The 21763-nt window shown below is 39.0% G+C and overlaps 1 protein-coding gene across 1 annotated transcript in view; it reads left to right on the plus strand.

Moving 5' to 3' along the window:
* Positions 1-20666, plus strand: part of GUCY1B1 (guanylate cyclase 1 soluble subunit beta 1) — a 37012-nt gene extending 16346 nt beyond the window's left edge. The window contains exons 4-13 of the mRNA XM_088528078.1: positions 457-575; positions 4027-4224; positions 11735-11965; positions 13132-13248; positions 14060-14193; positions 15137-15334; positions 17269-17506; positions 18587-18727; positions 19815-19969; positions 20205-20666. Of these exons, the coding sequence (XP_088384204.1) occupies positions 457-575; positions 4027-4224; positions 11735-11965; positions 13132-13248; positions 14060-14193; positions 15137-15334; positions 17269-17506; positions 18587-18727; positions 19815-19969; positions 20205-20337 (1664 nt within the window). The 3' untranslated portion in view covers positions 20338-20666. The remainder of the gene's footprint in view (positions 1-456; positions 576-4026; positions 4225-11734; positions 11966-13131; positions 13249-14059; positions 14194-15136; positions 15335-17268; positions 17507-18586; positions 18728-19814; positions 19970-20204) is intronic.
* Positions 20667-21763: the final 1097 nt, after the last annotated feature.

Here is a 21763-nt window from a genome sequence, read left to right on the forward strand (position 1 = left end):
CCCAAATGCAATACGAATTAGTAGTCAGACAAGAACCCATAAGCCAAAGATGGCTGGAGAAGTCATTTTGAACTGGAGCAACTGATGTGGCTTATCACGCTAGTGCAGGCCAGAAATAACTCCCTTGAAGTCTGCATTAGTAGCTACAGCGTTCTTTTATTTGAGAGAAGAGATAAGTATAGATAAGAAGTGCTCTCTTATCTATACTAACATTTAAAATGCTGCCCATTTTCAAAATGCAGCATAATCAGAATGTTAATTGGTAAATGCCCGTGAAATTCATGCATTTAGTGCTCATTATTTGATGCATTGACCCTGAATCTTGTTTTCCTCATATTCTTGACCTGTTAGATAGAGTTTAGGCACTGTCTTTCTTATTCATGCAAAGGAGCCTAAAGTGAGCAAAATATACGAATTGCAGTATTTGTACTGAATCTATTTTTCTATTTTAATTAGATCTAAATGCTGGGGAAATCCTTCAGATGTTTGGGAAGATGTTTTTTGTGTTTTGTCAAGAATCTGGTTATGATACAATTTTACGTGTGTTGGGCTCGAACGTCAGAGAGTTTTTGCAGGTAAGATTTTTTTCTTTGCTGAAGTTTATTTTTACATTCTTGCAATGATAATATTTTAAGTTGCTGTGTTTGAATTTCAGTGTTAGCAGAGGACATTTGCTAGTACAAACTCCTGTGAATTCTGCCCGGAATAGTGTACTAACAGCTGTGCCAACAAGTATACTTTTTAGCTTGTTCTTGTGATGGAAAATCAACATTATCTGTGATTTATTGTTGTTGCAGCTTCCAGCAGTCGGATTAGGTCAGGAAACTGATTTATATGCCTATTAAAAATAAACTTTTTTACAGATTGAGTTTATTGTGCTGAGCTTTCATAAGAATCTTAAAATACATAATAAAGATAGTTCCAAAAGGTATAAGGTGCATCTTGAAATCTGTACTGAGCCCAGGATTTATGAAATAATCGAGGGCTTCATTTTTTGTAAAGCCTGTGAAAATAAATCTGACATTTCTATTCTACTTCCCTTGGTATCTCAGAGAGAATTTAGTTTATCTGTAGATGAAATACAGGTACTCCAAGCTCCAAGGAGGAGGAAAAGAGAGCACAACCAAAACTAATATTTATATTCTTTGTGAAAAACACATGCCTGGAAAAAGCACAAATTGTATTAAAAGACGCTATGCCAGAGAGAGGCAGTGTGAAAGGAAATACCTTCTAAGAAATCCCAAGTGTGCTTTTGTTGTGTTCAGTAGCTTTCCATTGAAAGAGAATCAATCAAATACTGGAGTAGTGGTTAATACAGTCCCATTAAGGGAGTCATTTACTTGGCTATATAAATGATTGTAATTGCAGTGCAATAAATGTAAGCAAGTTAATTCCTCTTTTGGAAAAGTTTCCAGAAATGCTGTACGGCGCAGGCCTGACCGGCACATCTGTGTATGTCAGGTGCCAGTCACAACTTGGTTGCTTGCAGACGGGCTAATCCTGCCTGTTCTAGTGCCCCTGGTCCTTGCTCACTGCTGCTCCGGGATCCCTGTGTGTCTCTCCAGGGAGCTGGTCACCGCGCTCAGCCCGGGAAGTGACGTCTCTGATCCCAGCACGAGCTCTGACATGTGTCTGGGTGGTCTGGGAGCCAGGAATTTCAGGAGAGAGCTTCAGATGCGTTACCTGATTGCTCTTCTGGCCTGCAGAAGGTGATCAAGCCAGAAGAGAAAAAAAAAAGAAAGAAAAAAAGATACTTTTATTCTAGAAATTGCAGTATCAAATTAGAAAGGAGCAAATAAAACAAGGAATAAGAGCGGGTGTCAGAGAAGACAATGACAGTTCCCGAAGCCTCGGGCAAGGCTTGGGAGTGCTCGTCGCTCCTGGATCTGCACGCACATCTCCACTGCTCGGGGAGTCCTCACCTGGGTCCAGTCAAGCGCCTTGCTCAGCCCGTGGTCTGCGTGCAAGGGAAGAACAGAGCACTCCTGGGGCTGGGAAGCGGCTCCAGGACATGCTCCACCAGCTCAGGGTGTGCAGTGGAGAGTCAGGGCTGAAGGGCCTGTCGTGAGAATTACTTCTCTCGCTGTATAGGCATGAGATCCCCCGGTAATGGGTTAGTAGGGTAGCAAGGTGCTCTCGCACAGTGCAGCTACTGCCTTAGCAACACGTGTACTGGAGTTAGGTTTTCATACTTGGACGCCCATTTTACAAAAGTTTTGTGCTTGACATTGACCTTCTCCTGTAGCAAATTCCTTCTGAAACTCTTCAGGTGCTGTTGGCTGTGTAGCTGGAAGATTCCTGGCCTTTTCTGTGTATCTCCCTATGAGCTTTTTTCCAAAAGGTCAACATATACCAGCTGTTTCTTAGGAGCACACACTGAAATGGCAGTTCTGCACCTGATTAAGGAGATTTTGGGGCACTGTCTTGGAGCTCTTGTCAGCTCTTGTGTTGTGTGGGTGCTGTTGCTTGGTTGTTTTTTCCTCATCCACACTCTTTCAGAGCAGTCTCTTTCAATCTCATTGTCTTGAATCCTACCAAGATTCCCACAATTTGTCTGCAATCATTGTACTTCGTTTTTTCCCCCTTCAATGCCCCCTAGCAGCTGGGACAAAATGAGGTCCAGACTCTTCCTTCAAGTTTTAATTTAGAGGTGTTGATATAGCAACAAAAACATGAATTTGAAACAAACTAAAAAAAAAAAAATAGAGGAGGATGTTCCAGGCTGAGTGCATCCTACGGAATTCATTTCTAAGAGCCTCATTTCCTCTGGAGGCATCCCAAGAGAAAAGGCAGCTGCTGGAACACCTCACAGCTCACAGGAAATAAGTTCAGCCCACTTCCCAACCCTGATAATCATCAGATACTTGTGCAAGTTGGAGAGTGACCCAGCCAGCACATTGAAAATGTTTTCATTTCATTACTCCATGGGCTGGCATAAAACAATACACAAAACTTGGTGCTAACAATGACTTTGGAGGTGAGGGGCAGCATTTAAAATGTGTAGTAATATTTGGACTTAAGATACGGAGGAGTTGCATTCGTTTAACAATACAGGTAACTGGTTACTTGGGCTGCAACATTGTTCAACAAACCCGATTCTGCTTTCTGTCTTAAAACATTGTTCCATAAACAGAAACATGGAGCCAGGATAATTACTTCATAATCTAAGTTAGAGTTAGAGTGTCATTTTGATCTCACTATCTCTTTAATCTCTTCATAAATTCTGCCTGTCAATTTCTTGTTTAGTTTTCATGTCCAGGTAGTAATTTGTTTTGCCAAAATGTAGAGTTAAGTAAATGTCTAGGACATTAGGTGGAAAAATGAAAGTCTTTTTTCAATTTCCTGAACAACCTTTTCTGAAACTTTTTTTTTTTTTTTTTTTTTTTTTTTTTTTTGCAGCTGTGGTATGTTGATATGTTCTATGTGTTATTTTATTTTTTTAATCTTATGTTAAAGAAAGTATGCATTTGAGCCCGGCCTTTAATCAAATCTTTACTTTAGAATTTGTAACTTTACTAGGCCTTAAAAACTTGTGTTGGCTGTTTGTGGTGTCAGAACTAGCCTGCTGTTTCTTTCAGAATACGGGAAAAAATGTGGCTATGAAGACATGATTATTTGTAATGCACACTTAAAATTACTTAGGAAAATGAGACTATAAGGACTAGAATTATGAAGGGAGGAAAATGAATGCTGAACTGGATTGAGAAACACAAATGAGGTCTGAGATCTTTAATCATCTGAGTGTTTTGAAGTGCAGCATAGTCAAGTCTGAGCTTTTACGCTCTCAAGGAACTGTTTAGGTGCTGCTTTGGATGCCATGCAGTGTTCAGACATCCGTACAGCAGGCAGAACATGGCAAGCTGCCTCAGAGGGCTGCTATTAAGACAGTTCTAGAAATAATGCAGTTAATGCACAATGTGTCCAGTGTGAGAAAGGGGTTAACCAGAGTAGACATGACTTGCACTTACTTTCTTTAAAACTGATATGTGAATGCCTTATAATCATGCTTTTACCTTCTTATTCCAGAACCTGGATGCTCTGCATGACCACCTTGCTACCATCTACCCGGGTATGCGAGCCCCTTCCTTTAGGTGCACCGATGCAGAGAAGGGGAAAGGACTCATTCTGCACTACTACTCAGAAAGAGAAGGCCTTCAGGATATCGTCATTGGAATCATCAAAACAGTAGCTCAACAGATCCATGGCACAGAAATAGATATGAAGGTAGGAAGGCACTTACACGTAGGCAGTTTACATCATTAGGATAAGCTCAAGCAAAACAAACGTGGCAGACGATCGTTACCATTGCTGCTGTATCCTTTGTTCCTTCTACGGGGCTCTAGCTGTCAGGATTTGAACGAATTCCTGTATCAACCGCAGACCATGGCATCTCACTTTCCTTAACAGTCCTGTGCTTTAATCTCCAACCTTCACGTGAGTCATGATCAATGCTTGCTGTAAAAAAAACAGGCTGATGTAAAAAAATGAAAAGTATTGGTGCAGGAAGAGCCACCATCACTTGGTTTGTTTTAGAGGCAGGTCAGCCATGTACTTAGAAGGCCAGCACTAATTTGCAAATAGGGCCCATCAAGAACAGTTTAGGTTACCCTTTCCTTCAAAGAAAGAGAAGACATGTACTTAAGTACTGAGAATTAAGTACTGAGCCATTAGAGCACTTTTTTGTCTACTTCCTTTCAAGTTTGACATATTTTCTTACTGTCTACTGTGTGTTCTGAGTTGCAGTTTACACAGAGCCATGTGTGCTAAGTCAGTTGAGAAACTCAGATGAGGCCTCTGGTTTGTGTCTACATGGAGCAACAAAGACTTAATTGATCACTGTAACAGGCTCTGCATATGTAAAATCAGAGCATGATCCAAGGCATTGTGAGCCTTGGGTCTGGAGGAAAAAAGGTAATATGAATGCATAGAGCAATATCAAAGTATAGTGTTAGAAATTTTGCAAGTAATGTCAAATACGTTTCATCAAGTAGAGAGGAGTCTAAGCAGCTGGAGCAAGCTTTTTTTTTTCTCTTAAGTATTCTCTAGTCATCTTACATTTCTACTGCAAAGGTAGAAGCGATCTGTGGGGAAGGCAAGAAATGGGGGTGGCTCAAAGCATTTATCAAAGCATACTTTGGCCAAATAGTCACCATAGTCTGTTATTTTGTTGAGAAGATTGTATTGGACAGTGCTAATATTCATCTAGTACTTTTCACAAACAATAAATGCTCCAAAGAGGTTTAGATATTGATTATAAAATTACTTTTAATTTACCTTTAGTAGGGTTTTCTGGATATCTTACTGTTGGACTGTAATTAAACAGAAATTTAACAGTATCAGTCTAGCCCATTGTAAGAGGGCTGTTCTTTCAGTCTGAGCCAAAAGCATAAATACCCGTAAAAACTGATAGTGCTTCTAAACTGTAGAAAGTGCATGTTGTGTCTATTTTATTGAGCCAGTTACCCTGCAAATGTGTGTGTTAATGGAATATTGTTTCCTTACCACCATCAGAAAGTCATGTGCCTTCAACCCTGAACTTTTTCTCATCTCTGCTGGCTAATAAAGCCTAACCTTTGACACATATGATGACATTAAATCCATACTTTGCTCCATAGTACCTAAATAACTGCAGTGTTCAGTGTGCTGAGAATAAAAAGCTACTCTGTTTCTGTAAGGTGAGAGTGCCAAACTTTGCAGCTTATCCACATAGACAATGAAAGTCGCCCTTCATTACACTGAAGGTCAATTATTAATCATTAATGTCTGCAGAGTGAACATTTTAAAACCTCAGCAAAATGGTCAAGTCTGCCGTTGTGGTATGTGGCTAATTTTATACTGTTAAGAAAAACGAGAACAGGAAAAAAAAAGCAGCCAGCTTGCTTTCATCTCAATCCCTGGGTCCATAATTTAGCAAATGAGTGTTTGCATGTTTCACACTGCTATTAATGCATTGTTTGAAATGCCAAAGCATAGAAAAAAACGGGTTTGCTTTTCATCTCCTAGGTTTCTGCAGCTATTGCCTCTTCTTCTGTGAAGTTTGTTATGGACCGTAGGTAGCGTTTTCTTGAGGAAGGGTTGTTTTAGGAACTGATCAGAGTCTTGTTTCTGGTGCCGTTGTGGGAGTTGCCTTCCTACTTGCAAGAAGAATGCTGAGATTCCCAGATGTTCTCGCAGGTCTGCTTATTCAAGAAGTTTATCTTTGATTTTACCATTACGTTACATGGGACCATTTTACTAAAATCTCTCTGTAGTTCTCTTTATATTAGTTAAAGTGAGTATGTGCAATGTGATGTTTAATTACTTTATTACCCACTCTTCTTCTCCAGCTGTTTATTAGAACAAATGCTTCCATAAGTTTGCTTGAGAACAGATTGCTTCTAAGTCTTTTCATTTTTCTGAGTGTTTTTACCAAATTTTGCCTTAAGGTGTCTTTGTGAAGGTGGTAGATGAGCTAAATCCATCTTTTACAATAGTAAAGCTTTTATTTCGTTAAGTGATTAGATTTTGCTTTCATGGTTTATTTGGACCACCATCCTAGTTACTTTGTTTTTGAGAGATCCTACAACAGTAGAATTTGCAAACATTAGTAATGTTTGCCCTCTCAGGTGAAAAGAGAACCTAAGGAATCTCATCATCATATGACAAAAACAAATACCAAGAAAAATAATATAGTTCTTGTTTTGGTTCATATTGTTTCTTTGGGTGGAGAAACAGCTAAATAGAAGAAAGGAAAAAAACAAAAGTATTTTCTCCCAGAAACCATTATGTACATGTTCTTGTGAAATACGGCAGGATGTTCTTGTTCCAGAACAGTGACCTTTGGGAAATGTGCTTTTTCTTTTTAGACCCAGGGTTTGTATATACTGAAGGGATGAAAAAAATCTGAATTTGTTTCTAAGATGTGTTGGCAATTTGTTATGAACCTGGATTCTCAGTTTCAGTTAAATAGTTCAGGAAAGCCTAGGTCAAAATTAATCAGGTAATTAGTCCAAATCCAATTTGCCCCCTCTTCCCTGCTATTTTAGTCCATTTTAGCTACATAGGGGCAGGAACATACCATTTTTCAGGCTGTGCTAGCAGTTGCTCCTGTCTCTGCAGACGCAGCTGCTTTCCAGCCGTGACGTGGTCTGTTTGCAGCCTCCTGGCCGTGCCGTCCTGCTCATCCCCCTGGCACTGCAGCCGCGCGGGGAGCTCAGCACGGAGACACTGTCAACGCTACAAACGGGAAAGGACGGTGGAGAGAGTGTAACATAAAAAAATACATAAAAATAAAAAAAGCAAAATAAAACAAAGAACTCGGTTGGGAAAACACACTTCTGAAATCCTCTTGTTATCTGACAGCAAGCCATAAAAATCTGTCTTTTAGACAAGCGGGGAAGATTGTTTACAATATCAAAAAGATTTTACAATATCTCAAAAGAGAGCAAGAGGAAATCTTTGGCAAGGTAGTAATTTCTGCTTTTTGTAATTACTAATGGCAATGAGAAAACAAAGCCAGAATGTGACTAGCTGAAGAGATGACTTACAAACTCCTTAGGCAGTCGGTCACCATGCAGGGCAAGTGGTGTGAGGCAGACATTGACGCGAGAGCTGTGTGTGCAGATAAAGCAAGCAGCGAGCAGAATCAGCCTGGAATTGTGGCTCCAGAGCAGTCGGAAACTCGCCAGCTCCAGGCCCGGAGGAGCAGTGCAGTGAGAGGGGCTGTGCCTTGGCCCAGGCGCCGCCGGGAAGCAGCCCTGCAGCGTCAGCCATCGGTGTGCAAAGCTAAGGACATTCCATCTCCGCAGCGAAGCCTGAGCCGCCCTGTGGCTAAGGACCACCTTGGGACAGCTCTGAACTTGTCGAGTGGCATTAAACAGTCCGTTTTGATTAGAGAGGTCAAAAAAATTGTCCTGTGTTGAGCTTTAAATGGCTGATTTTGTATTCACAAAGTGAGGGAATAAGCCCTGTGCAAAGATATCCTGTCCCTTTCCGGGCATTTATATGTTAGTATACCAATGTGTAGCATCGTCTCATGTTGCAGGTACATCAGGGAAAATTAATAGATGGCATATGTTCATTTTGCTTGCCGCATGTAGGCACATAATGATACTGCTTGATTTAATTCCTGAGTGAGGTTCATCAAATAAACTAGTAAGTCATTTTGAAATGCTCTCTGAACCGGACGCTGCCTGCATTGTCCCTTGCTGGAATATTGTGATGGCTTTTCACTTGGCTGACCAAGGGAGTGCTCTGAAGATGCATCCTATGGGAAACACAGGCAGGTAACCGCTTAGATATTGTATGTTCTTTTTGAAAACAGAAGAGTGATTTCTCTTCATTTTCTAACTGCAGCTACTATGGTAATTATATATACTATGGACTATACTATATATACTGTTCAGCATGGTGAGCTGATGACAGTCATGAGCTAAAACCACAGAGGGAGGCAGAAGAATTAGGTGTGCTTCCTGCCTTGGTCACTGCTGTCACTGTACTTGCATTTGTCAAGATCTGTGCAAGTTATTTTGACTCCAAACCAGTTTGGATAAAATCTTGAAAGTGTTTATGCCAACTTAGTATCTGGCTAATTAGGTTGAACTTGTATTTACAATGATGGAAGTAGAATTTAATGTTATGATAATGGCCAGAAGTGTTGTTTTTAAATTGGCTCACAATTTAAAAGCTCAAGGAACATGAGGAAAATGACTAGAATTTAGGCCCTGTGGATATCTATATAATTGAACAACACTATCTGAGAATGGTATTTGCAGAAAACTCGCATTATCCTATGGAAGAGAAATACCTCACTGCACTTTTAGGATGGCTTTTTATTTTTAAGGATAGCAAGATATCTCAAATTTTTCAAGATGGATTTTCATCTATATCTCAGATACCTCAGAAAAGAGGAGGCTGCAAGCCTCCTCGGTAGGGTAAGGTGGGTTATTAGCTGTGCATGAAAAATGTGAACAGGAAAGACATCATGAAATTACATAGCCAGAAGCGAGTTATTTAAGGATGAATCAGTAGCTCTTTTAGCCTGAAGAAAGATATGATTATAGATGCTATTAATAAGGGTCTTGGCATGGCTGACCTGAACCAAATTTAGTAAATGTGCTGTATCGACAGCGTATTGTGTTTACCAGAAGCGTGCAGCTGGCTCAGTGGCTCTCCTGTACATCTGACACATTTCCGTGTGTTTGGCCTGTTGTACGTTTGCTGCACTAATGTGATACATCAATATAACAAGCATTTATAGATGCCCTGGAGTCTAGTCAAAAATAGCGTTGCAAATGAAATTCGTTTGACACGGGAGCCTTACAGCTTTGTGCTGTTACTGGCACATTTTTCGTCTAGGAAAAAAGGATGTCATGTAACAGACTGACTGCAACACCGCGCAAGCTCGCGGTGCCTCGGAAAGGTCACGTCTCGGCGCTAGCTAGACGTTTCTTGAAGCATGTGACAGTTCTGGGTTGTTTTTTTTCTTTTTGACCAACATTTGAGTTTTGCTTGTTGGAGCATCATTGATTTCTAACAAAAATGGGATGTGGTGAAGGTTGCAGCGTGGTACCAGGCAAACGTGTGAGTACAGGTGCAGTAATAGTAGCGGGGTGCTAGCAGAGCCTTTAGGTTTTACCAGTCACACTGCTGGGAAGTGATGTGCTACTGATTTGGACATTTCCTTAAAACGTACTGGATTTGTAAAAAGGAATTTTAGGACTGCTTTGCCAAAGGAAGATTGGCAAGATTGAGTAAAAAGTTTTCACCCTTGTATGTATTTTTTCCAGTTCTGGCAAAAGTGACTCTTTGAAATGAGATGGAAGACTCTGGAAATCATGTGGAAGCATAGCTCAGTTCTAGTGATAACTGTGTAGAATTTGGAAAAAGCTACTGTGTATAATCTAAGCTGTCCTTGGCCACAATAGTAGTGGTAGTAATAATAATAATAATGACGCTTGGGTTTGTGCAAATGAATGAGAGAAGCTACATTCTATGGGTCCTCACTGTGGCCACAGTCTCTCATAGTTGCAAGGATAATGACCTAAAGAAGAGGAAGACATGGAGGCCTTTTAAGCCTTGCATTCACATTTATTACGCTCCATTTTCGTAGACAAACCCACATAATTTGTTTTCATTGAATGATTGCCGCATGTTCCTCCCGAGTTACCTCTTACTACTCAAAACTTCCCACTCCCTTTTGCCACACACTGCCAAGTAATTACCACTACATTTTTAAGGAAAGTGCTCTCCATCATCATTAATATTTGAGCTGGTTTGCATGCCTAGCTTTAGGTACCTACATGTCTGGCAGCTTTATGTCAGTCTTTCTTCATGTTACTTAGCTAATCCGCTAGAGAATCAAGCACATGGTGCAGAGCCCCTGAATTGGGCTTCTGCTCCAGATGGCTTTCCAGAAAGCCTCTGCCCTTCCCTTAAAGGAGGACTTGAAGAGGAGATCAAGGAGGGCTACTTCCCCACATCAAGCATCGTTTTGCAATAAATTATTGTTCTTCTACACAGCTACGTTTAAATGGGAAGAAATAGAGGTATCAAGTTTCCCCAGCCCATCAGCTCGTTTGACTGACAGTCCCAGAGGGGAAATACTTAATAAGCTGAAGGTTTTAGCAGACGAGTTAGTGTTGGTATGCAGCTACCTGCCTCTGGTTTCATGTTGCGGCTGTTAACACGTGTGGTTATGCTATGTGTAAAAGGCAGTCGGATGCCTTGGACACTTAAAAGTTGGGGGGTGGTTTGTTTTCTGGATTTTTGTTTGTTTTTGCTGTGGTTTTTGTTGTTGTTAGGTATTTTTTTGCTTCAGTGACTTTAGTATCAACCTCTGTGAAAATAAAATCAGGCGAAACATGTTCCAGAAAATTGCCCTTAAACAATACTGTATAAATAGAATTGTTCTGTTCCAGTCATTAAATCTAATTAGGCTTGAGAAGAGGTGAATTCGGCCTCTTAAGGTAAATTATGTTATTCTATTAGGTATTTGCTTTACTTATACTGCAATACATGACCCTCTTTGCAAACAAAATGATCCCTATTCTTTTTTTTTTCTTTATTTTGAATATCTTTGATTGAAATGCTGAAGTGAAATGCTATATCCAAAACATTTATTTGAGATATGGCGATGCAGATGATTGTGGTTTTGCTGTGATTTCACTTGCTATGGAATGCAGCTGGAAGTTTATTATAATTGCTTTTAATTGTAACTCCTGGACCTGGTCTTGGTAAGGATGCAGGTCGAAATTCCTGCTGTGTCTCCTTCCCTGGCTGTCTGTGAAATGCCCAGCCCCTTGTCTGTGCTGCTCGCTCTTTGTGCTGTGACCTTGCGTACGGCCTCATCAGAATGAGGATTCGGGTGTTGTGCACGATTCAAGACCTGCCGCAGGTTTGTTCCAAGGGGGGAAGCAGGGGAGGGAGTCCCCATGTCTGGTGCGTGCTAGTGAAAACAAGCGTAGCTGGAGCCGGAGCACTTGGTTCTAGGATACACATCTCGTGCTTTCTGGGTCATATTTGACTCATCTTCAATACGCTTTTTTTGCAAAGAGCAACTGTGGCTAATCAAAGGCATAATTATTCCACTGGAATTATAAAGATGTTTTAAAATCAGAAATACTTGCTAGAAATTTTTGAGATGCAAATGTCATTTTTAATTTAAGCTCTAGTGTACTTCTGTTTTCATAACATTCCAATTATTACTGAGTAGCAGGGATTGCAGTCTTTGATCTTTTTCCCTCGGTTTTTCTAGGTTATTCAACAGAGAAATGAGGAGTGTGACCACATTCAATTTTTAATTGAAGAGAAAGAGTCTAAAGAGGAGGACTACTATGAAGACCTAGACAGATTTGAAGAAAATGGCACCCAAGAATCTCGCATCAGTCCCTATACTTTCTGCAAGGCGTTTCCTTTCCACATAATATTCGACAGAGATCTGGTGGTCACGCAGTGTGGTAATGCTATATACAGAGTCCTTCCACAGGTTAGAGGATTCTCATACATGAGTAGTCCTAAAGGGTTCTTGTGCTAGGTGGTAAGCAGGTTTATTTTGAAAATTAATTAAATAGTTCTAGAATTCTCTATGTAAATAACATTCTTATGTAACTGTATCGTATTTGCTATATAGTGCTGCTTTTTTTTTGAAAAAGGATTATGAAAACTTGTCAGTCCTTTTCCCTATAAATACATCCCTAATGTGACCATAAAGTGACCAAGGAATAATCTTGAGCAGACAATACGTGATCACCCACACAGCTGAGGTGATGCTTGGGTCTTCTGGGACTTGTCCACTCCAAGACATATTCGCTATAAAAGCGGCAGGTGACTCTAGACTGTGGATAAGACACATTTTGCAGCTTGGTTTGGGAGTCAGGAGATGGACTTGCACATAGTACTTGTTCACTTTCGCAGCAGATACTTAGTCTATATATACTTTACTTGACAATAACAAATATTTGGAGGCTTTTCAGCATTGTATAACTGTCAGTTGCAGCATAACAGAGAGGATGTGTGCTCTTTTGGCCTGTGCATCACAAGTGTCAGTGCTAGCTAAGATGAGTGATACATGTCCATGCCATGTTTCTGACTGAGGACAGTTCATGCACTCTCCTCTTTAAAATGTAATTTTATTTATTATTTATTTATTTGCTATACATTTTCTTTCTGGCCTTTGAAGAAGGATTTGAAAGAAGAGCTTTATATGTAGCTCTTCAAGAATTTTTCCAGTGGCATTCACTGAACAGCTATAATTATAAGTTTTCAGTAATGACCACAGAATCCTTATTATCAGAGATGATGCGCAAAAGAACATGGCTTGTTGTTGAGAGGCAGGTTTGGGAAGAAAGTCCTAACAAACATTTTTATTCTTTTCACTGTAAAGTTGGAACTATTTGACAGCTAACCATGTGAAACAGTTCAATGCAATTCTATAATATCATATTGAAAATTAGAATTGCACTTTGAAGTCAGTGTACTTCTGTTGTGAAAGCTTTAATTTAAAAAACCTTGTGCTTTAATGGGTAAATTTGTAAAGTATATATTCTCTTCTGTTTGCTATTGTCATCTAAGAAAATTGAATTTAGGTATTCTGTTTATTTTTATTATATGTAAACCAACTATCTTAATGTTTTATTGTTGCTTACGTTTTAGCTGCAGCCCGGGAATTGCAGCCTGTTGTCAGTTTTCTCCTTGGTTCGGCCTCATATTGACATTAGCTTCCATGGGATCCTCTCGCATATCAATACCGTCTTTGTCCTGAGGACCAAGGTAACTAGGCAGTATTCATTAGCTTTTCTATCACTGGGCTTTGGAGAGAGAAGAGTAGGTGCTGATAAGTCAGAACTCTTCAGAGGAAATACTTTGTGCAGGAGTAAGTTGAGTCCCTTTTGGGTCTTGAGCCCCAAAATGTAAGGGATGTGAATGCATGTGGAGCTGTGGAGTGGTACACTTGGTAGGAATGGAGAAGTGGTGACGCTTCTCATGTCGTCTCCGTAAAGGGCCACCCTCTTCTGTGTCATCATATAAGCATAGAAGGGTAATTGCACTTTATTATCCTCCACAGCGACACGGGAGACAAATGCGAAATGTGTCATCGCTTGGGCCTGTACATTCTGGGGCATTTTTGTGTCCTTGTTTTTCTAGAGAGAGCAAAAGAGGAGGCAGGCAGTATAAACCAGTGCAGCGTGTAGAACAGTACCTACTGTGTAAATGCACCTATTTATAGAAAACTGTACCTGAGAGAGACCAACAAGATTCCTTTAGAGATATTCCCCAGCACAGCTAGAACGTGACAGAACAGGCAATCCTATTGTCAAACAAGTGTGAGGAAATAACACAGAAGAAAACAGGAAATAGTGAAAATGAAGGTAAAGAAAGATATGATACCGCCTGGGGTAGCAAGTCACAATAAAATAGGTGGTGAAATGAAAATTAATTGCTTTTTTAATGTAGACTGTGCTTTATAACTCTGTCCCAACATTCTGACTGCCTTTATGGTGAAGGCATTTGCATACGTGACCTGAGGAGTAATATACATACCATTGGTCTTATATAGTGACTGTGCCTTTTTCATGACCAGGAAGGGCTCTTGGATGTAGAAAAGCTCGAGTGTGAAGATGAACTGACTGGCACAGAAATCAGCTGCCTGCGCCTGAAAGGTCAAATGATATACTTGCCAGAAGCAGACTCCATCCTTTTCCTTTGTTCACCAAGGTACTTTGAGCTATGAGAGTTCTCTAATATTGCTTCAGTTTTGCAGCCACTACTGTGATTGCCCATTAGTGCAGGTAAGGATAGGAAGGAGCTTACAAGGATAGGAAGGCAGAGTTATTTGTCTCAAGCACCGATCCAAGCAACTTTGATGGATTTATACTAAAAGCAGGAGAAATATTTAAACATTAGAACTTGACTATATGCAATTATTTAATATTTAGTCAAGTTCTAATGTTTAAATATTTCTAATGTTTAAATAGTTCTTAAAAATTGAGCCAGAGCAGCTCAAAGCTTACATGTAATTATTTAATAATTAAACTTTGGGCTGCTCTGGGTCAGTTTTTAAGAATGAGAGTTCCTCAAGATTCAGTGATTTTTAACAAATTTGCCTCTTGTCTCTTAATCTAATGCTGCTAAGGTTATCACTCAATGCAGTTCCCTATTATGTTATTTTTGCAGTAGTTTCAATGTAACGGTGTAGAGATACTTACAAAGAAGGGGCTGAAATGGGCATTGAATTGAGGGCATTTTTTAACTAACAGCGTGTTGAACTAACACACTGGATTACACAGTCACAATATATTAATCTTCTATGTAAAAAGCAATAGAGATTGGAAGAAGAAAGAAATGGGAGGGAGTGCCTTAACATCATCTTGCTTTCATTTGAATACTGAGGACTGTGTGTCTCATGAGTTTATAAAATTCATAAAAACAGTGAGAATTCTATATTCAAACGTGCAAATCAAGAGCCATGTATTGGCACAGATGAACCCAAATAAAATATTTCATATTTTGATTTGTTGTACAACATTTCCGATGATTAGAAGCATCATCTTTTAATAGTTAGGCCCAGCTTCTGCTGTTGATCCGAATTTTCAACGTTAGGTAAGTTCAGTGGTAGCCAGGCTCTGTACATGCTGTAATAGGTTGCTCCACGTTGCAGTGTGATGAACCTGGACGATCTAACCCGAAGAGGGTTGTACCTGAGTGACATTCCACTGCACGATGCCACCCGCGACCTGGTGCTTTTGGGAGAGCAGTTCCGAGAGGAGTATAAGCTGACTCAAGAGCTCGAGATCCTCACTGACAGGCTGCAGCACACGTTACGGGCACTGGAGGATGAGAAGAAAAAGACAGACACGTAAGAAGCAATTATTTGAATTATTTATAGATAAGTTTTCCTCCAAAAAAAAAGAAAAATTCTGGAAAAACTGTACAACATATTCAGGGCCAATAATTTTAGAGTCAAGAAAGGCCTTTTTTCTTTCCTTATAGTGTTGTTTTTAAGCTAGATTGTCAGATGGCATCTGCAGTCTGTTACATGCACAGGTGTTTTGATGACTCCTTCCTTATGAAGGAAGGGAACTATGAAGGGAAGTGAACTGAGAATCATTTTTTTGTTTCACAAATGTCCAAAAGCAGTAGTTTTTCAACGTTTTTGCTTATATGCCATTTCTGTATCCAGATTAATGTAATGATTGTGTGAATGTTAGTATTTGGCAGTGTTTTGTAAACCACCTACAGACTACTTACTCTTTCTTTCCGGAGCAGTATCAGCACAAGTTAACAAAACAGAAAAACATTGTTTTCAAGGTCAGTAGCCAGGACTAACGTACAAGTGATGATGCTGCTGAAATTGTTTTATAATTTGCACTGGGCCCTTCAGCTCCCAAAGACAGACTGAAGGGAGCTGGACAGGAGGAGGTGAACTGATGAAAAAATCACGTGTAATTTTATGGATTTTTTTTAAAGTGTGAAAACAGCAGAAAGAATAGTCAGAGTTTAGTGTAATTTTATAACCTGCAAAAGTAGTATAAGTTTTGCCATAGACCAGTGCTGTGAATGTGATTTTATAGCTCCCCATGAAAATGTATTTTACAGTTTTCTGTAAAAGCAGATCTTGGCATAATGCATATGATGAATTAGTTGTTAATTAATTATCTAAAAATAGAGCTCAGAACAAGTCCTATTGGTGAGCCCTTAAATAAACATTTGTGATGAGCATGGATTTTGATGGTCAACTTTCATGTTTAAAACAGTTCCCATTTTTGTAATTGCAAGATTTCTTGTGACTTATGCTTGCTTAGTAGTAAAATTAACATTTGTTTGCTATTAAACCTATTTTTTTTTTTAATTTTAAGTGGAATAATGAAAACTGCTGTAATGTTTCAAGACTTCAAAGGAATAGATGAGGAATTTGGAGAGCAAAGAAGCCTAAAAATTCTTTCTATTCCTGTTGACTTACCCTATAAAGCCAATTTATCTTCAGAAATTTTAAGCTATTTGGCAGGTATTATATGACAAAAGTATTCAATGTTTATAACTGATGCAGTAGTGAACTTATTAAAAAAAATAAAAAATAAATAAGGCAACACAGCAGAGCTTGTGCAGGAGGCCACCCACACGCTGCTCAGAACTTGTGAAGCGTTTGGAGATCTTCATCTCGACTATTCGGATGTAGAAGAAGGGAAAACCTGCCGTAAGGCTGCAGATAAAGAGCTGTCAGAATCCATCGGGGAGTAGGGCGCAGCTCCGCGTGCGTGATTAGCATTTCATTTGCAAGTATTAATGGCTGGTAATGTAATGGGAAAAAAAGCATTAAACCCCAAGAGTAACATTCTCAACAGAAGAAGAAACATTTAGCAATTCGGGAGTGGGTCAGAGGTGGAGAACTGTGCGCTCTCTTCAAGTTCTTTTTTAGCAGCTTTTATGGTTCTATGAGCAAAACCATTAATTGAGGATGTGACAGAAATGCTAAAGCAAAACCAGTGTGAGGCACTATTAATGGCTCGTGTCAAAAGAATTAATAGTATATGTTTATTTAGTTGGTAAGTTAGGTGTATTAATATCTTTGAAATGTCATGGATTTTAGACATCCTGATGTAGCTCATTTCTTGTTTCCCAAATAGCAAATACTTCAGTAGAACCACTTTTATGCCACTAACTCTTGAATGATGCTAGTATACTATAAACCCTATAGCAGTTATTAACACAATATTTAAAATTTTTCATGTAAAGACCTTTCTCCACTTGCTTTTCACTTTGCTTATCCCCTTTTTCTTCCTTAATATCTAGATTGCTGTACTCTGTTCTACCACCATCAGTGGCGAATGAGCTGAGGCACAAGCGGCCGGTTCCGGCGAAGCGCTACGACAACGTGACCATTCTGTTCAGCGGCATCGTTGGGTTCAACACCTTCTGCAGCAAGCACGCCTCCGGCGAGGGGGCCATGAAGATTGTCAACCTCCTCAATGACCTCTACACAAGGTTTGATATTCTCACCGATTCACGGAGGAATCCATTTGTTTATAAGGTAACCAGAAGATTTTCAAATAATTTAATCTGTGACTTTTCAATAATTTCCTAGGATTTCAATGTATTCCACCCATTGAGCTTTGTGCTCAAAAAAAAAAAAAAAAAAACCCAGAAAATCTTACTACATTCCCAGACTTTGATGATAAAAGCCTACATTAATGTTGGGAGTAATGTTTTACCAACATAACATGTTGATCAGCATTTTCTTTTTAAGGAGAAGGATATTCTAAAATTGTAAAATCTAAAGTGTTATAGAACTTCAGTTCATTTTCAGAGCCAGGAATAACATCCTTTTTTTAATCACAAATCCTACAATGATTGATACCTTGAAAGCTCTGTTCTTAATTTTTTGTGCTATGAGATAGGAAATGTTTGCACTATGTTACCTGATATATGTCTAAAATGACTATATTGTTTATCTCTAAATGTGTGAGGAAACATAAAGGGCTTGGTTCTCAACCAGGACTCCACGCAGGCCCCTACTAGAGGGATACATAAATGTATATGCACATTTAGCAGGTTCTAAATCCCATTGGAAGCTTTTTGTAGTTCTGCTCATCTTGGGCTTTAGGTTTTTCAGCCATATACTCTCTTGGTTGTAGATTATAAGTTATTAGTCACTTATTCCAATGTGAATTTCATTCCTTCACTAGGAATGAAGAGTACTTGCAAATATGTCTGATAGCAAAGCTAAAGCTGTATCCCGTATGTATGTACATGAATATGCATGTGTGTTTCTGGGTGTAAAATTGATTCCTAGCTTTTACTAGGAATCAGGTTCATATCCTGAACCAAGTGAATTAAGCATGTGAGTTAACAAGACAAAAAATAGAGCTTAGTATCTACAGAAACTGAAAGACCCCGAAAGAGTTCAGTTAGTCTTAGTCATTTTAATTGGTTATGTTCTTGGTAAACATTGAATTCTTTTCAGTAATGAACTGAGATGGGGGAATTGGGTGCTTGAAATGAAGGGAAACTATTTGAAAGGGCCAGCAGTCTTGAAGGTAGCAGTACACCCATTCTAGCACTCTGAAGCACACGTTAATAAAATAATGGAAAAAAATGTGTGTCTTGATAGGTGGAAACAGTTGGGGACAAGTATATGACAGTGAGTGGCCTACCAGAGCCTTGCATTCATCACGCACGATCTATCTGCCACCTGGCATTGGATATGATGGAAATAGCAGGCCAGGTTCAAGTAGATGGTGAACCTGTACAGGTTAGTAAATGTGTGAGTTTGAACGAAGAACTCATTCTTTGCTACAATGAGGGTGCTTTGAAATATGGTAATGCTAAAGTCCCAGTCTGTGCAAGCTTTCTTCTGGCTAGATTTAGGCAGATCTGTAGAAATAATATGAAAAGTCACACGCAGTCTTCCAGACCTTAAGAGCTTATTATTGCACCTAACCTTTTAAAGGACTAAACTTGGACCACATCACACATGTTTGTTTTCTAATCATTTCTGCAAAAAATCCCCCTGTGCATCAAATACTGTTTATTAGTTGAGTCTCCTTCATTTCAGTAAACAGAACAATAATATTCCCTCCTTGGCATTTTAGTCCTCAAGTCAGCATGTGAAAATACTTTATTAAAAAAAAACAGCTCCATAAGAATTTACGGTGATGAGTAGTGGCAGCGATGTACCTCAGTGGAAGTACATTCACTGTGGTATTTTATGAAGATATTGTGGAATTAATGCAGAATCAGGGAGCCTGCATTAACCTGTCCTCCTTGGAAGACACTGAGGACAAAATAAGTAACATATATGGTGCATATCTCTGTATACATGAATGACATTGATCTTCCTAGCACTGCCAGTGAGCTTTGCAGTAATTGTGATGCACTGCAAGAATGAACTTCCCAAAACCCCTGTCTTGATCCTATCCATCTTAGATGCATACAAACGATGGATGCACTGAGCTTTCATGAGCAAAATACCGTGATGCCTTTTTCTTGACCTACACCACTCATTTCTGCACCTTCTCAGCACTCATTAAATACAGGCCTGCAGAGCTTGCTACTCTTTCCACTTTTTTTTCTTTCTGAATATGCAATAGCAGCGTGTCATAGTGCATGTCAGGGGAATAAACATATGAGAGTTGTTGTTTCATGTGAGAGTCAGGGCTGTGACACCACATAAAAAAGAACATAACAGAAAAATACAAACCAAAGTCTTTGAAGAAGCAGGACTGGTGCACTTTAATTAAAATACTGGATAAAAGTTCCATAATACCTGTATTTAGGCAGAAAAATCAAATTAGTTATGTTGATTTTTGATTATTCAACCTTTATTTTTCTCTCCAAAGATAACGATAGGAATCCACACTGGCGAGGTAGTCACGGGTGTCATAGGCCAAAGGATGCCACGTTACTGTCTCTTTGGAAATACTGTCAATCTAACAAGCAGAACAGAAACTACTGGAGAAAAGGGAAAGATCAATGTCTCTGAGTTCACTTACAGGTGAGTGATTTATTGACTTTGACATTACACTGACAAAGTGGTTTCTTTTAAAATGTCAAAGTGTCCTTAGAGGTGACAGTGACAGGACCTCATCAGCACATTGCTTAAATAGAGGAGTTCTTATGAAATAGGATGGCAGAGTGCATTATGGTGTGCATCTGCTGTATGTTTAATATTTTGTACAGTGCATGCATGCGTAATAAATACATTTACATGTTTTCTCTTTCTATTTCAGGTGTCTTATGACTCCGGAAAATTCAGATCCTCAGTTCCACCTGCAGTACAGGGGTCCAGTCTCTATGAAGGGTAAAAAAGAACCAATGCAGGTTTGGTTTTTGTCCAGAAAGAGTACAGAGACGGAGGTATGACTAATCACTTGGGTTTTTTTTTTTTAATAAAGATGTAAATACCACAAATTTAATCTAAACCACTGAGATCCTTTTGCCTTTGCAAAACTAAATGTTCATTGGAAGTGAGCCGTTTTGTACACCATTTTTTAGTTAAGGCATTTGCTGTCTTTACAGCAGCCCTTGATTATTTGTTTCCGGAGTGTGTAGAGTCTCTGAAAGAATACTTTTTGTATTTTAAAAAGTCCTTGAGGGAACGCAACGTGTTTAAATATTTATGCCTCTATCTTCTTACAGATTTCTCCACTGTACTAGATTTTGCTGTATAATGTCCCTTTCTGTTTAGCTGACATGTCTGGTTATTACCTCTTGAAAAAATTACCATTTGCTTTCTTGCAGTGAGAATAAATGTACCTTCCAATATTTAGGCAAAACTCCAGCAACTGCCTGCAGCCAGGTTCCCTCCTGATGTGTGTGGCTTGTTATCCCCAAAGGGATATGCTTGCTCAGAAATTGCTGGGTGATAGAGGTCCTAATTTAAAAATATACAAGGTGAAAAAATGTCTTCTAAATGACATATGAACCTAAATCCTCTTCTCAAAAAGACGTAGGGTAAAGTATTTTCAAGGGCAAAGGAATTTGTACCTCAGTTTCAGAAGTTTGGACACACAGTAACCTAAATCTTAACAGAAATCAATGAGATTTACACTCCAAGCGCACTACCAATTTAGACATGTAATCTGGTTACTATGTACCAGGTGATTTAAGCTCCTGCATACAATTGCACCTATTGCAGACAAGTAGGAAAGAGTAGAAGTAACTCACATAGCTTAAATTTTATCCTGAATTTATATGAAAAGAAAGAAGCCTAGATAGTTCTTTTTTTTTAATTTAAAAATACACTAGATCAAAATATTATAATTCAGTATAACTCACCATGGCTCAAGTAATGCTTGATAATTCTTTTAAGTCACAAGAAGTTTTTTGTGCTTTGAAATTCTCACATGCTTCTGAAAATTAAATGAGGCTGTTAAACCACTGTTTATTACCACTGGTACCCAAGTGTATGAATACTGACTTTTTAATGATAACCCACAATATTAACCCCCAGTATTGAACTTCAGGGGTGAGTCTGTACTTTAACTCAGCTGAATTCTATATTTCAGTATATATTATTTGTCATAATATTCTGGGTGCCATTTTTGATTGTAATTTCTAAGTTCTTTGGTATCAACTGTGAGATTAACTATGATTTCACATGGCTGCCAGTATTTTAAATGTAGTTATATTTAAGCCATATTTCAGTGAGACACCTTTGACCTTTTTCTGCATTATGGGTTATGTTCTGTGATTTATACCAGGACACATTGTAATTTTAAATGTAAAACTTCAGACGCTTACTCAGTCTGGTGGGTATTTTCCTTTCTCCACACACCTGCTTAATATG

This window comes from Tinamus guttatus, unplaced genomic scaffold, assembly GCF_059628265.1.
Source record: "Tinamus guttatus ecotype Peru unplaced genomic scaffold, ASM5962826v1 Tinamus_guttatus_pri_ptg000301l, whole genome shotgun sequence".
In the NCBI taxonomy this organism is placed as follows: domain Eukaryota; kingdom Metazoa; phylum Chordata; class Aves; order Tinamiformes; family Tinamidae; genus Tinamus; species Tinamus guttatus.